General features: G+C 30.6%; 1 protein-coding gene across 1 annotated transcript; it reads left to right on the top strand.

The window, feature by feature from the left end:
* Window positions 1-1,667: 1,667 nt before the first annotated feature.
* On the top strand, window positions 1,668-13,104 carry LOC105320050 (cell death abnormality protein 1). The gene is made up of 7 exons (XM_066077715.1): window positions 1,668-1,764; window positions 6,313-6,438; window positions 6,940-7,080; window positions 10,185-10,325; window positions 10,746-10,883; window positions 11,235-11,372; window positions 12,080-13,104. Exons 1-7 carry the CDS (start codon window positions 1,668-1,670, stop codon window positions 12,379-12,381), a joined length of 1,083 nt encoding a protein of 360 aa, XP_065933787.1. The 3' UTR covers window positions 12,382-13,104.
* Window positions 13,105-13,357: the final 253 nt, after the last annotated feature.

The raw sequence follows: 13,357 nt of genomic DNA, 5'->3' as shown, positions 1-13,357 counted from the left end.
CATAAATAAATATATTATTAATTTTTGTAATAGTTAAAAAAAGCTTGAAAAAAAAATTTATCAAAAATTTATTATAATAATCCACTTGACAAATACTATCGAGATTGTTCTTCTGTTGCAAACTTTCATAAAACTAGTGTTTTCTGACTTTTAGTGATATTCAGTAATATTTACATTTGTAAATGTTTTCCCTTTTATAACACTGTTTGCACAATCTGCTGTTATTCCTGCATACCAGCAGCATGGGTCAAGACGTCACGCTTGAACCGCGTATGAATACAATGACCTCGTGAGAACTAGGTTACTACTTTTACTATGAAAACAAATCCGACTGAAATCAACTGGAAGGCGTTTAAAACATACTTGTATATGTTTTCCCGTATTTATATCCATTATACATTAAAAAGAATGATACCTTATTTCTTAAATGATCTGGAATTTATGGAAATTGACCATTCTTCTTGCACACTACATGTACTTCTCTACTGTCTTTTTGTTAAAAGGAGGCAATGCAGTTGATAAGAAAACAAATGCCTGAAATGATGAATATTTATCAATGTCAAATTTAATTCAAAGAGTACCTACTTCCTATCAACACCAGACACCCCCCCCCCCCAAAAAAAGTGTCTCCAATGGACCATTTACTGCTTAAACAACCCTGAAATTGAATAATGTGACATAATTAGCAAACTATTGTGCTAAAGATAACACGAAAATAAAAAAAATAGTTATTTTTGTTCATGCTGATAATAGTTTCAATTTCAGTATTATTAGAACAGGCATTATCAAATGTTTATTCTTTAAAATGTGTGGACATTCAGTTCAACACTTTAATTTTGCTATACATACATGTAATCTTCATAAAAGAAGGCTACTGAAATAACACATGTAAACTTTAATTTACATAAACAACAATACAATCTTGTCTATTTTCGATCCAGACCCTCTCAGTAATCTTTGTAGAGCTTGCACATTATTTGAAATTTCCCTTGTTTGTTAATTACCGAAATACAATTTCTCGTAAGGCCTCATAAATAAGGAGAGGGGTTTATACAATTTCTTCTAAATAACGCGAGTTCTTAACATAGCTGAACACACGTTTATCTGAGTTGGGATCGGGATTGCATGATTTGGGGACAGGTTAATTAAAGTTCAAAGGCGCTTAGATTGTAAAGATGTTGGTAAAGGTACAGAAACAATGATATAATCCATACAAACATCTTAGTGAATATATTTCTAAACTTTCTCTTTTTTGAAATAAAAAAAATAATGAATTATTTGCAGTACATATTAAGACAATATTTAAATTATCTTCTTTTCATCAAAGGAACTTCAAACATTTAAAGGTGCAAAATGGTCAACTTTCTATTATGTGTCAATAATGTGATTTTGGTTAATTCCACTTCCATTGTTATCTAGCAATACACACCTAACCATTTTAAAATGATTTAAAATTGTTTAATATCTCTTCATTATACATTGAATACCTTTATGACTGTCCTCGGTCACTCCTGACAATTAACAAATAAATGTTCTTTTAGGCAAAAATCTAATTACATAAAAAAAATGACAATAACAAACCCTGAACCATTTAAAAAATCCATGAAACGAAATATTAATTCTAAGTAAAGCAACACGGACCTCCAAATAGATAGAGGTAGGATCAGATGCCTAGGAGGAGTGAGCATCCTCTGCTGACCGGTCACACCCGCCGTGTGCTCTTTGTCGTCATCGGGGAAATCAGAAAAATCCGCAGACAATTAGGTGATTAATTATGGTCTAACAATTAGTATGAAAAATGTCGGTCAGTATGCGACCCAGTGGAAGATGGTATTTGCTGACAAGGTCGTTGTATCGACCATAGAACTTACGAAAAAGTGACTTCAAACAAGACTGTTGATAGTCCTGTTTAATCAACTTGTTTGTCAGGTGCTTGCTTCGTCTTAAAATTCCCATAATGAATCATAAACTTACTTTTCATAAATACTAAAATTATTAATGTATAGGTGTAGAAGATATCTCTGGGGATTTCCCACTTTTAAAAAAGAATTAGATCCTGAATTTGAGAATGTTAAAAAAAAGCCCGACAGAGCCGTGAAAAATTCAATTGAAAGGTTGATAATCCATAGTTAGGTCTACAGTTTTACATGCTTGGTAACATCAAAATGTACAGAGCAAATATTAGTATTTATTCAAGTCAATCAGATTCTATAACGTTTAATGAAAACATATCCAAATTGTTAAAATTATCATTTTCCTATAATCTGTCATTCTTCAAGGCTACAATCACAACTGTCAAGTGAGTCTTCAACTTAAACTTGACTAAAATTTCACATGATTTAAGTGGTTACATGCATTCAAGGAAGTGTGGCATAACCAGATTTTGCTATTTAGACGGGTACAGACAGGTTACTTTGGCACTGGATTGGTTATCCTGCACAATGAATGGCACAACTTTTAATAGTCATATATACAAAATGGTGCATTTATGAAATAACTGTACAACTGACCTATCATATATTTTATATAATTATATATCCGTGGCCTATATATTGAAAAACATAAAGACATCATAGATATGTAAAATCCTACTTAGATGAAAAAACGAAGGTGTATTCTTGATATTAACAGACACACAAATAGAGATACAGCTGTATATTGTTATTCCTTCAAAAATGATTGACTGATTGCCTGACGTCCCTTATTAAAAATAAACAATTTGTTCAACAGGAAAATATTCTTATTGTATTACCACAGCTCTTCAAAATACTATTAATTCACTTTTCGTTTGGTATAATGGAATATGCTATTGCTACATGTTTTATTACAACATTTGAAGTTTTCACTCAAGGTAATTTCAAAAAGAATTACTTCTATACCTATTTAAAGCAATCTGAGCTGTATTTTTTTAATTTTTATTTTGCTGCAAAAAACTGCTAGTATGATAGGTCTGCACATAACTGAAACTTTTATGATAAATAAGATTTGAAAAGAGCATTAATTTTCGTCAAAGGAAATATTTCTTTTCTAAGGAATATAAAGCAAATCAATTTTTGTACAGGTCGACAATAATTCAATTTCGCTCCAAATAAGGCTTCTGAACGGCCTTTTTCACAAAAATATGGCTAACAGAAATTTCAAAAACCATGATATTTTTGTCATTTCAGTAGAAAAAACATTTTAATAAAAGAAAAAAATTCAACATGAATAATGCAGCTCATATTGCTTTAATTGATCTTTGAATAAATAACATTGCTATGCGCATATAATGAATACAACATGAATATTTCAATCTAGCCGTACATCTTTCTGTATATTTTGTATATCTCCTTCTTTTTTTGATCGTACGATGATAGGGGTAGTGTTGTAATGCAAGGTTTTAGATTCCTATGTACATGTACGTGTCATACGGTTCTTTCCTTAATTTCGAGTGTTATTTCGATGTTTTTGCCTTTTTTTTTTAATTTTAGGTGCTTTTAATTGGGATTCAGTTGAAGAGGAAAAAGAGTTACAATGTTTCGTGTTTCATTTAAAAGTAGAATTCCTTAAGCTTTCCTTTTACATTAGCGTACAAAACTTTTTCTTCCGTTTATGGATATAAGGATAGAAATATACTCAAGTTATTTATTAAATGTTTCTACATTTATGTATAAAATTAGATTTCTACATCTATGGATAAAATAAGAAAGCAACGTTTGAAATTATCATACTCAATTAAAACGTAAATCTATTTGTCAGATATCTTTTACTTATCGTTTACTACTATAGTTTTTCCATTTGGTTATTGACCTTTCTATGACTGGACCAAAATCATTGCTGAATAAAATAACTGTTGAAAATGTAGCAAAAGGTTTAGGTGTTATATTGTATATATGTAAATAAGTTGTGGTATGTTTACACTACATTCCTAAACTATGTTTATTACTAGTTGACTATCCGAACATTTTAATCAAAATGTTTGAACCAATTAGTCTGAAGGACTTTTACTTTGGAGATAATAAATGAAATATCAAAAATTTGCATCATGAACACCTGTTAGCTAAGCTGACATATCTGTAAAAAAAATTAATGTTTTTCTCATGCATATCATTCATTAAAGGCTGAAGGTACATGTAGCAAGTATTGCAGAAAAATACATTGAACAATTTACTGTTTCACCCACTAAAAGAAAGGATATTCATGTTTATATTCTTATTTCGCAATCATATTTTTATTCTCTGAGAGATAGAAAGTTTTAAAAACGTTTAGGGAAGTCTGGAAGTCTGCAAATCCTGTTTGCTCTAAATGTTACTTAAGTTCTGAACAATTACCTAAAAAAATCAACGCATTGTTTAATTTCAAAATTATAAAAAAGAACACAATGTACGTAACAATGCATACATCTGTTATTAAAAGTATAGGAATGAAAATCGTTTCATATCATTCAATATTATTGATATGTTTAACATGCGCTTACGTCATAGTTTCGTTTGGGATATTTGTATGCACGTTGAGGCATGTGAACAAATGCATGTTTTATGAACTTAGATCAATTTATCCACCAGTATCTGATATTTAACGTGCGTGGTGCATAAATGTTTCAATAGTTACATGTACAACTAAAGTTTTACTGCTGGCTGAATACCTAGGTCACCTCGACGTCATTTACATTTTAAAATCTATCTCGGGAAAATCCCTAAATATCATATATTTCAAATTTGTAATCGCACATTTTACATATCCTACCCTCTTGAATATGTATAGTGGTACGTAATACATCAGCTATTTGTCGAATGTACAAGGAAGTTTAGGACACACATGTGAACAAGTGACTTGTCTTGTGGACGAAGTTTATTTACAAATATACCATTTCCTGTAATAGCGTTTAGGTATCTTATCGATCGTCACAGTGATTTAAATATACCTTTGATAGTTTTTTGGTGTCATTCCGTATTTCGTTTTTAAAGTGTAATATCAACAAAATGACAGACTGAAAGCCAGGTTCAAAATTTAGAATTTTAATTAACGCCTATTTCCCGGCACCTGCTTTTGCACTTAACGTGGTATGGGGTACTTCCATTTTGTGTCGTACTCTTTACCGAAATATACAATAAAATCAAGTGTAATTCTGTAAATAGCTTAATTCTTTCCCACAGTTGTCACCTAACAGCGTAGCACAGTGGGTTCGAGCGTTTACTACGAATCTGTAAGTCATGATTTCGAATACCTCTTGGAGTTTTAAAATATTCACCTTTCCAAAAAAAAATTTAAACGTATTTTTTGGTGAAAAATTGTAAATTTGAAAATCTTAAGCCGATGAAAGTATTAAGATGTCTGAATAACAATATACAGGGATATTTTCTGCCCGTGTTATTTTTGCCCTTCTTCATTTGCAAACGGTTTCGCCCAATCTTGAATTCGCCCAAACAAAGGTGTGTTTAAAAAAAGATTATATGAGACAATGTAATTCGTCCAGTCTTTAAAGGGACTTGGACACGATTTGAGATCAAAAATTTTATTTTTATTTTTTATGTATAAAATGGTTAACTGGTGCATTTTAAATGATTGACCAAAATATCGAATGTTAAAGTCAAGTTACAAGCGAGATACAGAGGTAAGATTGATGGTTATGTAAACAAAGCTCGAGTCTTATTGTTGTTTACAATAAATAAAATGGGTAGCATTACCATTTCTTGGACAAAATGACCTGTAAAAAACAATTCAAACTAACTCAATATCTTTATCAATACTATTATCAACAAAAGAAAGTTACATTTGATTGAAACTTACGCCAATACAACACATATGTAAAAATGACAATATTCGAGCTTGGTTTACAAAACAAAGAATTATGAATTCCGTATCTTGCCTAAAACTTCATTTTTGACTTTCAGATTTTGACATGATATTATAAATTGCTATATTTATAATTACGATAATAAACATTGAAAATGGAAAATAAAAATTGAAAATTTTAAGTCAAATCGGGTCTTAGTCCCTTTAATTCGCTAGGTGGCATAATGACCGAAAGGGGCAAAAATAAAACGAGGGCGAATATTTCCCTAAAAACAGTATCAACAAGGATACATCTGTAATGATGTTGCGTACAAATTTGTTTATAAGATTGCGAGAGTTTAATAGGATGGGTTACTTTATAAACCTTTAAACTTTAGGCATCGATGTACTTGTCTTTAGATTCAACCTAAAATAAGATAACAAAGTAAGTTTTCAATATGAACGGTTTTTAATCTTTGAAAACTCTTTTCTTTTGACAATGTGGCATACATATTCATGAAGTTATTTGTTTAAGTTAGTGTTTAAAATTATTTCCAGGATTCATTAGTAGTAGCAATTGGTCAACACCATGTATATATCCTTATTACGGTGACCAGTGCAAGCACCAGTGTAACTGTACTGAGGAGTTATGCGATCATGTCATAGGATGTTTCCAACAACAAGGTATGATGTATTCTTGTAATGTTTTGCATATACATACAACAGAAAAGTATCCATATGATTTTGCTATAAAATTACGAGGTTTCTGATAATTTTTGAAAGCATCTAAAGGAATTTCCTACCGAAAAATGTCCTATAGATTTGTTTTCATCTTGTCAATCTTGTGAGTGAAAGAAGGTATGTGTAAATGAAGATATCTTGGAATAATTTCTTTTGTTAATTGGTTGTCTGTGATAGATTAATACAATGTAAATTGATGTTGAAGATATTAAAAATGATGATTAAATAAACCTAAGAATATGCATCGTTTACGTAATTTTGTGTCCTTCGAGAATGTTTGGATACTATTCATGTCTTTGACTAGGCGTTTCCGCTTAAACATTGAAAACGGACATCATAGTTTTATTTCTCAAAGTAAAACATAATAAAATTGATAAAAGAGTTATCAACATTCAATTCTTTTAAAATTAAATGATGGCAATGAACATTTTTTTTATATTAAAGTCTGCTCTGTTGGATTTTATGGGGTTAATTGTACAGCACCCTGCAGATATCCAAGCTATGGTGAATTATGTCAGCAAAAGTGCAACTGTTCTGAAGAATTTTGCGACCATACTAAAGGATGTCTGATATATCAAAAACAAGGTTGTATCTTCCATATAATTAAAACATGAAATTTGTATGTAACTTAACGTATATCTACTTAAACATTGTCTATACATTAAGATTGTGGTTTTTTTTTTATAAGAGTATTAAGATTAAGTATTTAGTGGCAACGAAGTTTGAAAAACTGAATGATTAGCCGCTGCTTAAGTTAATTAAACCAATTAACGACACTTACGTTTAAGTAAAAGGAAATCATTAATATCTTAGGAAACAAAATGTATATATTAAATCAGCAAATATATTCCCTGATGTTTATGTTTATTAAAGACTGTGATAAATTTCCGTATTTTTATTAAATTGTTGCTTATTACATTGTGCTAATATCCTTAGCAGAAATGTAAATGGTTCTTGCCTTTTTAAAGTATACCTTTACTCAGAATGAAAAAAAATCCCACTGATGATAATGAAAAACCATCTATTGTGTGTGAAATACCTATCATGGTAGTGCTATTTTTAACTTTCAAAAAAGTAGGTCAATGACCTACTTTTTGAGATAATGGTCATTGAATCTTTTTGAAAATTTAAGAAAAGTCCCTAAAAATTTTACACCATGAATGAAATTTTCTTAATTGTGAAAATAATACAAATTTCTTAACTCTTTTAAAAATGAAATACAGTTTATGAATGGCAGTGACACTAAACAGACACAAAGCAATAAGTTTTCATTTACATTTTTTATAAATATTACAGTCCGAATTTCCTCTATCAGTTTTCAAATTCCTACCCTTTTTTGATTCAATTTTACAAAAAACTGAATGATGATAATGCTAAAAACATTAATAGCAATAAACTAGGAATATTGATCTGACTCTGCAGGCATAAAAGTTATATGAGGTCAATGATCAAAATTTTGAGGTATGGTGTCTTTTATCGTTTTTAAGCATTTTACAATATTGTTCTAGTGTGTGCCATTCGAATATCTAAACGAAAAAGTGATATAAAACCAACAGAAAATATGCAAAATAATGTTAAATAACAAATAAAATCTTAACTTTGAATATTACAGTACTACCAACAATATTTCAGTGAAAAACAAAATCTGAAAATTGTAGTCCGAATTTCCTCAGTTTTGCTAAAAGTCCAACTTTGCTTGAGCATATTTCCATAATATAGTAAAAATATCGAATGGTTTGTCAATAATAATTTATTTCATAGATACTTTTAGTGTTAAGAACAGATTTTGCTCCTGACGTTGAACTTTATAACAATCGGAATATGAGAACTTAAACCCTGAGTAAACAACGTCCTTAGGGAGCAAATGTTATTTATTCTTTAACATACGCCTCTACGCCTGCGTTTGGAATTTGTATTTGCGCTAAACACAAAAGTATGTATAAAAGAAATAATTATTGCCATAACATACGATATTTTTATTGTATTATGAAATTAAGACTTGTGGACTTATAGAAAAACAGAGGACATTCGGATAAAAGTTTCTAGTTTTTCATTGGAACATTTTTGACAGTACCATAATGATATAAGTTAAGATTTTATTTGTTAGTCAATATAAATTTGCATGTTTTCTGTCGGTTTAATCTAACTTGTTTCATAAGATTATCGTATGATAAACAATGCAGAAATATTGAAAATTGCTTAAAAAACGCTATAAAACCCCATATCGTAAACTTTTTATCATTGACCTCATATACATTTTATGCAGTATTGAATTATTATAAGTATTTTTCAACTATGAATGTTTTAATGTTATCATTTTATAGTTTTTTCTTACATGCTAATTAATTCAAAAATGGTTAGGAATTTAAAATATGAGCAGATTTGGACTGAAAAATTATTAAAATTGCTACTGAAAAAATGTTTTGTATATGTTTAGTGCCACGGTCATTTCTAAACTTTTAAAGAATTTAATTATTTGTACTAGTTTTACAATTAAGAAAGCCTCAACCATTGTGTAAAATTTAAAGATATTTTCTTAACTTTTCAAGATTTAGGTGTCACTACAGTACTTCCCTTAAGGTTCACGTCAAAACATGGCTAAAGCAATGTAACTTCCGAATTCCCCTTTTGAATTTGGGGTGTTTTCGCCAAAGACAGAAGCTGACTTTTTATGACATTAAAACAATGTTTAAGATGTCTGACTATCACAGTTTTGTAACAATGGGAGGTCATTTGAATTTTTAATTCGTGTTGTTTTCGGAGGAAGTGAAAAGGCCCGGGCTTAATATTCAAGCTTATGTGTAACATCGACGTAAACAAAATATCACGCTTTGCTTTTTGCTAATAGATAGTATATAAAGTGTTGTTTAAAAGGCTGTCAAAAGGATATTTTGCCAGAAGTTTGTTTTGAATTTTTAATCTGTATCTAGAGTTGCGCAATTTTGGTGAATATATAGCAAAATTTATTACTGTGGTAACGTCTGCGCGCCATGCTTTAAAAAAAATGCTTTTAAAAAATTTAAAAATACGTCATTGACAAACTTTTCTGAAAGTGATAAGTAACACTACAATGAAAGGTCTGTAACATACATTGTCATACCCTTATAAATATTCCTCTGTATAATTCTTACTACTAAAAGGTAAAAAAAAAAGTATGTTATTTCAACCGGTCAGACAATTTCGATGTTTACCTGTCTCTCGGACCAACATTGAAACTGTTTGACCTCTACGTCACAGCTAACTAGTTTTAGTGCGAACTCGAAAAAACCGAAATACCCAAACTTAATTGCAAAAAGAGTTGTCGTTTGATATGATACGAAATATGGCGTCGCAGGCATTTTAAGGCAAACATTTTAAGTGAGGGGTATAGCAAAAAAGTTATTGACTGGGATTTTGGCAACATATGAATTGTTGGATCTGCAAGTGAAAGTTTTGCCCTCGGCTCTTGGCCCCCGACAACACCTTCAGGTCTAACAATTTATAATTATGTTGCCCTTAAACCCAATCAATAACTGTATAATATATGGTTTTTCATTATCATCAGTATATTATTTAACCCTGAGTAAACGTCATCAACAAATGAAATTATCAATATTTAGGAAAATCATAATTTACGTATTCTAACAGAAAAAACAAGCATTTCTTAAAATATTGGTGAAGACTGTGACGGTTTTCATATTTCAATATAGGCTGCTCGGCTGGATTTTATGGTGCAAATTGTACAGCTCACTGCAGATATCCAAGTTATTGTGAATTATGTCAGCAAAAGTGCAACTGCTCTGAACAATTTTGCGACCACATCGAAGGATGTAGGATTAATAAAAAGCAAGGTTGTATATGAAAACACATTGCATGCACATCGATTAAGGAGAACTTCAAACTAGAATAACGTTTTAATGGTAAAAAGATCTTTCGAGCAGATTAGATATTCATACAAAATAGAAACAATTTGATAATGCATACAATCTGTATATAACTTAAACGTATATTATGTAAACTTGTCTATTCGTGTAGATTGTGTTTTGTTTAATTATAGTATATCCTAGTAGCAATAAAGTTTGAAAAAAAACTGACTGAATGATTAGTCGTTGCTTATCACAATGTGTTTAGATTCTTAGCAGTCATGTAATTAGTTATGGTTATTAAAATGCACATATGTTATTAATGCCTGTGTTTGAGATTGAATAAAAGACATTGACATTTATTTGATTTCATTAATGACTGTGATATGTTTCCGTATATTAATATAGGCTGCTCTGCTGGATTTTATGGTGTAAATTGTATAGATCACTGCAGATATCCAAGCTATGGTGAATTATGTCAGCGAAAGTGCAACTGCTCTGAACAATTTTGCGACCACATCCAAGGATGTATGATGTATCAACAAGGTTGTAAATTTTGAAGATCATTACATGCAAATCGATTAATAAGAACGTTAAGATAAATTTGTGTTTTTCATCGACTGGTTTTTTTTTCTACTTAAAAAGAAGTTTTCTTGGTATTTTTGGCCTCTCTGTAATTTGCACATTTCCGATTTCCTTTACTCAGGAGAAGGATTTGTACAAGTCTTTCGCATGTTTCCCAATCTTATTGTAAATTAAGTCTATTATTGTCTAAACTATGTCATATAAAATCATCTATATCTTAGTAAAATATAATTTACATATTTAAACAGCAAATATATTACAAAATATTTTTGTCCATTGAAGACTGTGATATGTTTCCGTATATTAATATAGGCTGCTCTGCTGGATTTTATGGTGTAAATTGTACAGCACACTGCAGATATCCAAGCTATGGTGAATTATGTCGGCGAAAGTGCAACTGCTCTGAAGAATTTTGCGACCACACCCAAGGATGTATTATGTATCAACAAGGTTGTAATTGTTGGAGAACATTGCCCGCAGAGTATTTTAAACATATTAATTAAGTCCTTCGTAAACCTTTATAAACCTTTCTATTTTTGCAAAGTGAAATACTTTATACAGTGTTTTTTTTAGCCCTGTTTAATTTTCGCCCCTCTTTACTTCCACACGGTTTTTGAATTCGCAAAGACAAAGTCGTATTTAAATAGGGATATTTGGAACATTGGAATTCGCCCAATCCTAAATTCGCCCGATGACAACGAGGGTGAAAGGGTAGAAAATAAAACGGGGGCAAATTTTTCTCTGTTAACAGTACACATATGCGTGTTTGTGGAATAACAATCTTCAAAATTGGTTTCAGACTGTAAAAATGGTTTTTGTAGCATGTTTTTAACACACTGTTCATATCTAAGTTATGGTGAAAAATACAAGCGCCGGTGTAACTGTACTGGGAAGTACATCGAGCATACAATATCATGAAGCATTTAACATCAAGATACACTGCATTCTTTATTTTCTACTCTTTGTTAAACTGTAAAGCTCTTTTTGCCCTCAAATATCAATGACCAAGATTATTGAATTCCGAGAATAAGATTAGTTATTTAATGCATTTTGCTTGAAATCTCAAAATTTGAACTTTTCCAATGCTTAAATGTTTGTAGAAAATTAAGTTCTCTTATTAAATCCTGTCGAAATCATTGTGTACTTTTTATCCACAGAATCATTAACTGTACCTGGCGCTTTCAATGAAAATGTTAACATTAAGAAATCTTTCATGGAGAAACATCAAGAAGACCTCGTGATAGGGATCAGCATTTCATTTGTTCTCGTTGTGATTTGCGTGTCTTTCACGGTAAAACTACAAATAATAAGGAAAAAGAGAGCCAAGGAATCTCGATACCCATCATCGTACGTGGCATGCCCGTTAAACGACATCAGATCTAGCCAATACTTTGAGAGCCATTTTGTTTTCAGAGGCAATAATCCGGAAGCATACGAAAATTTACACAATAGTTATTAATTTGTGATGTAATTATCTATTAATTTTCGAACAAACGCTTGCACTTTTCTCAAATTTTATTTTTTTTATTTTCATTTCTATTGCAAAAGAAGTTATTTACACCATTTTCCACCTATGATATCATTCCAAAGTTGTGTCATAATACCCGACATCATAAATATATTATATCCAATACTTATCTTTGAAAACCCTTAATTTATCAACGTGATCTGAGTTGTACAAATACAACTCCTAGATAAGATTACAAGGTTGAAAAAATAGCTTAATTTTTTTTATTTTGTTACTATAATCATAAATACACTTTTTTGATAGAATTTGTCAACATCTATTGCGTACTTTGAATATCATTAGTATTTTGGAAATGATGTTTGTTTCTTGTGCGTATCAAACACATTCTAACATGTTGAAAACTTCCGTGACAAATATTCCTGATTTGTACAAAAAGCTTTCTATATTGGATAATTAAGGAAATCGTACAACTTTGTATAAGTTGATATGAATATGTTTTATTTCCTCTTGTAACCTAAATAGTATAGTTATAATAAATTTAGTTTGATATAATTCGAAACATTTAATTATAAATATGGTATTCCAATGCATTTCCTTGATTTTTTGTCCTTTAATCATTATTTTGTTCCCATAAGTTTGTTTCGAGGAAAACAAATTTAAAAATAGATTATGTATTAAGTACAACTTTTGTCGTATACATTTTTTATGCAAATCCGGTTTCACTGGCGTCGGAAGCAAATTGAAAGTGGGGGGGGGGGGGGGGGCTAGACTGATCCTCAGAGATATTGAGAAAAAAGTAATTCCCAAAATCATGGAAATCCTAATCCGTGGGGGGAGGGGGGGGGGGGGGGGGTATGCCTATACTTCACAAAAAAAAAAGAAATTACTTACCCAAATTTTTTTTTCCAAAATCATGAAATTCCTAATCCGTGGGGGGAGCTAGTATGCTTCTAAATCCAACTTTTCA

This window comes from Magallana gigas, chromosome 3, assembly GCF_963853765.1.
Source record: "Magallana gigas chromosome 3, xbMagGiga1.1, whole genome shotgun sequence".
NCBI lineage: Eukaryota > Metazoa > Mollusca > Bivalvia > Ostreida > Ostreidae > Magallana > Magallana gigas.
The sequence above is the reverse complement of the archived record's forward strand: the minus strand, read 5'-3'. Positions and strand labels throughout refer to the sequence as shown.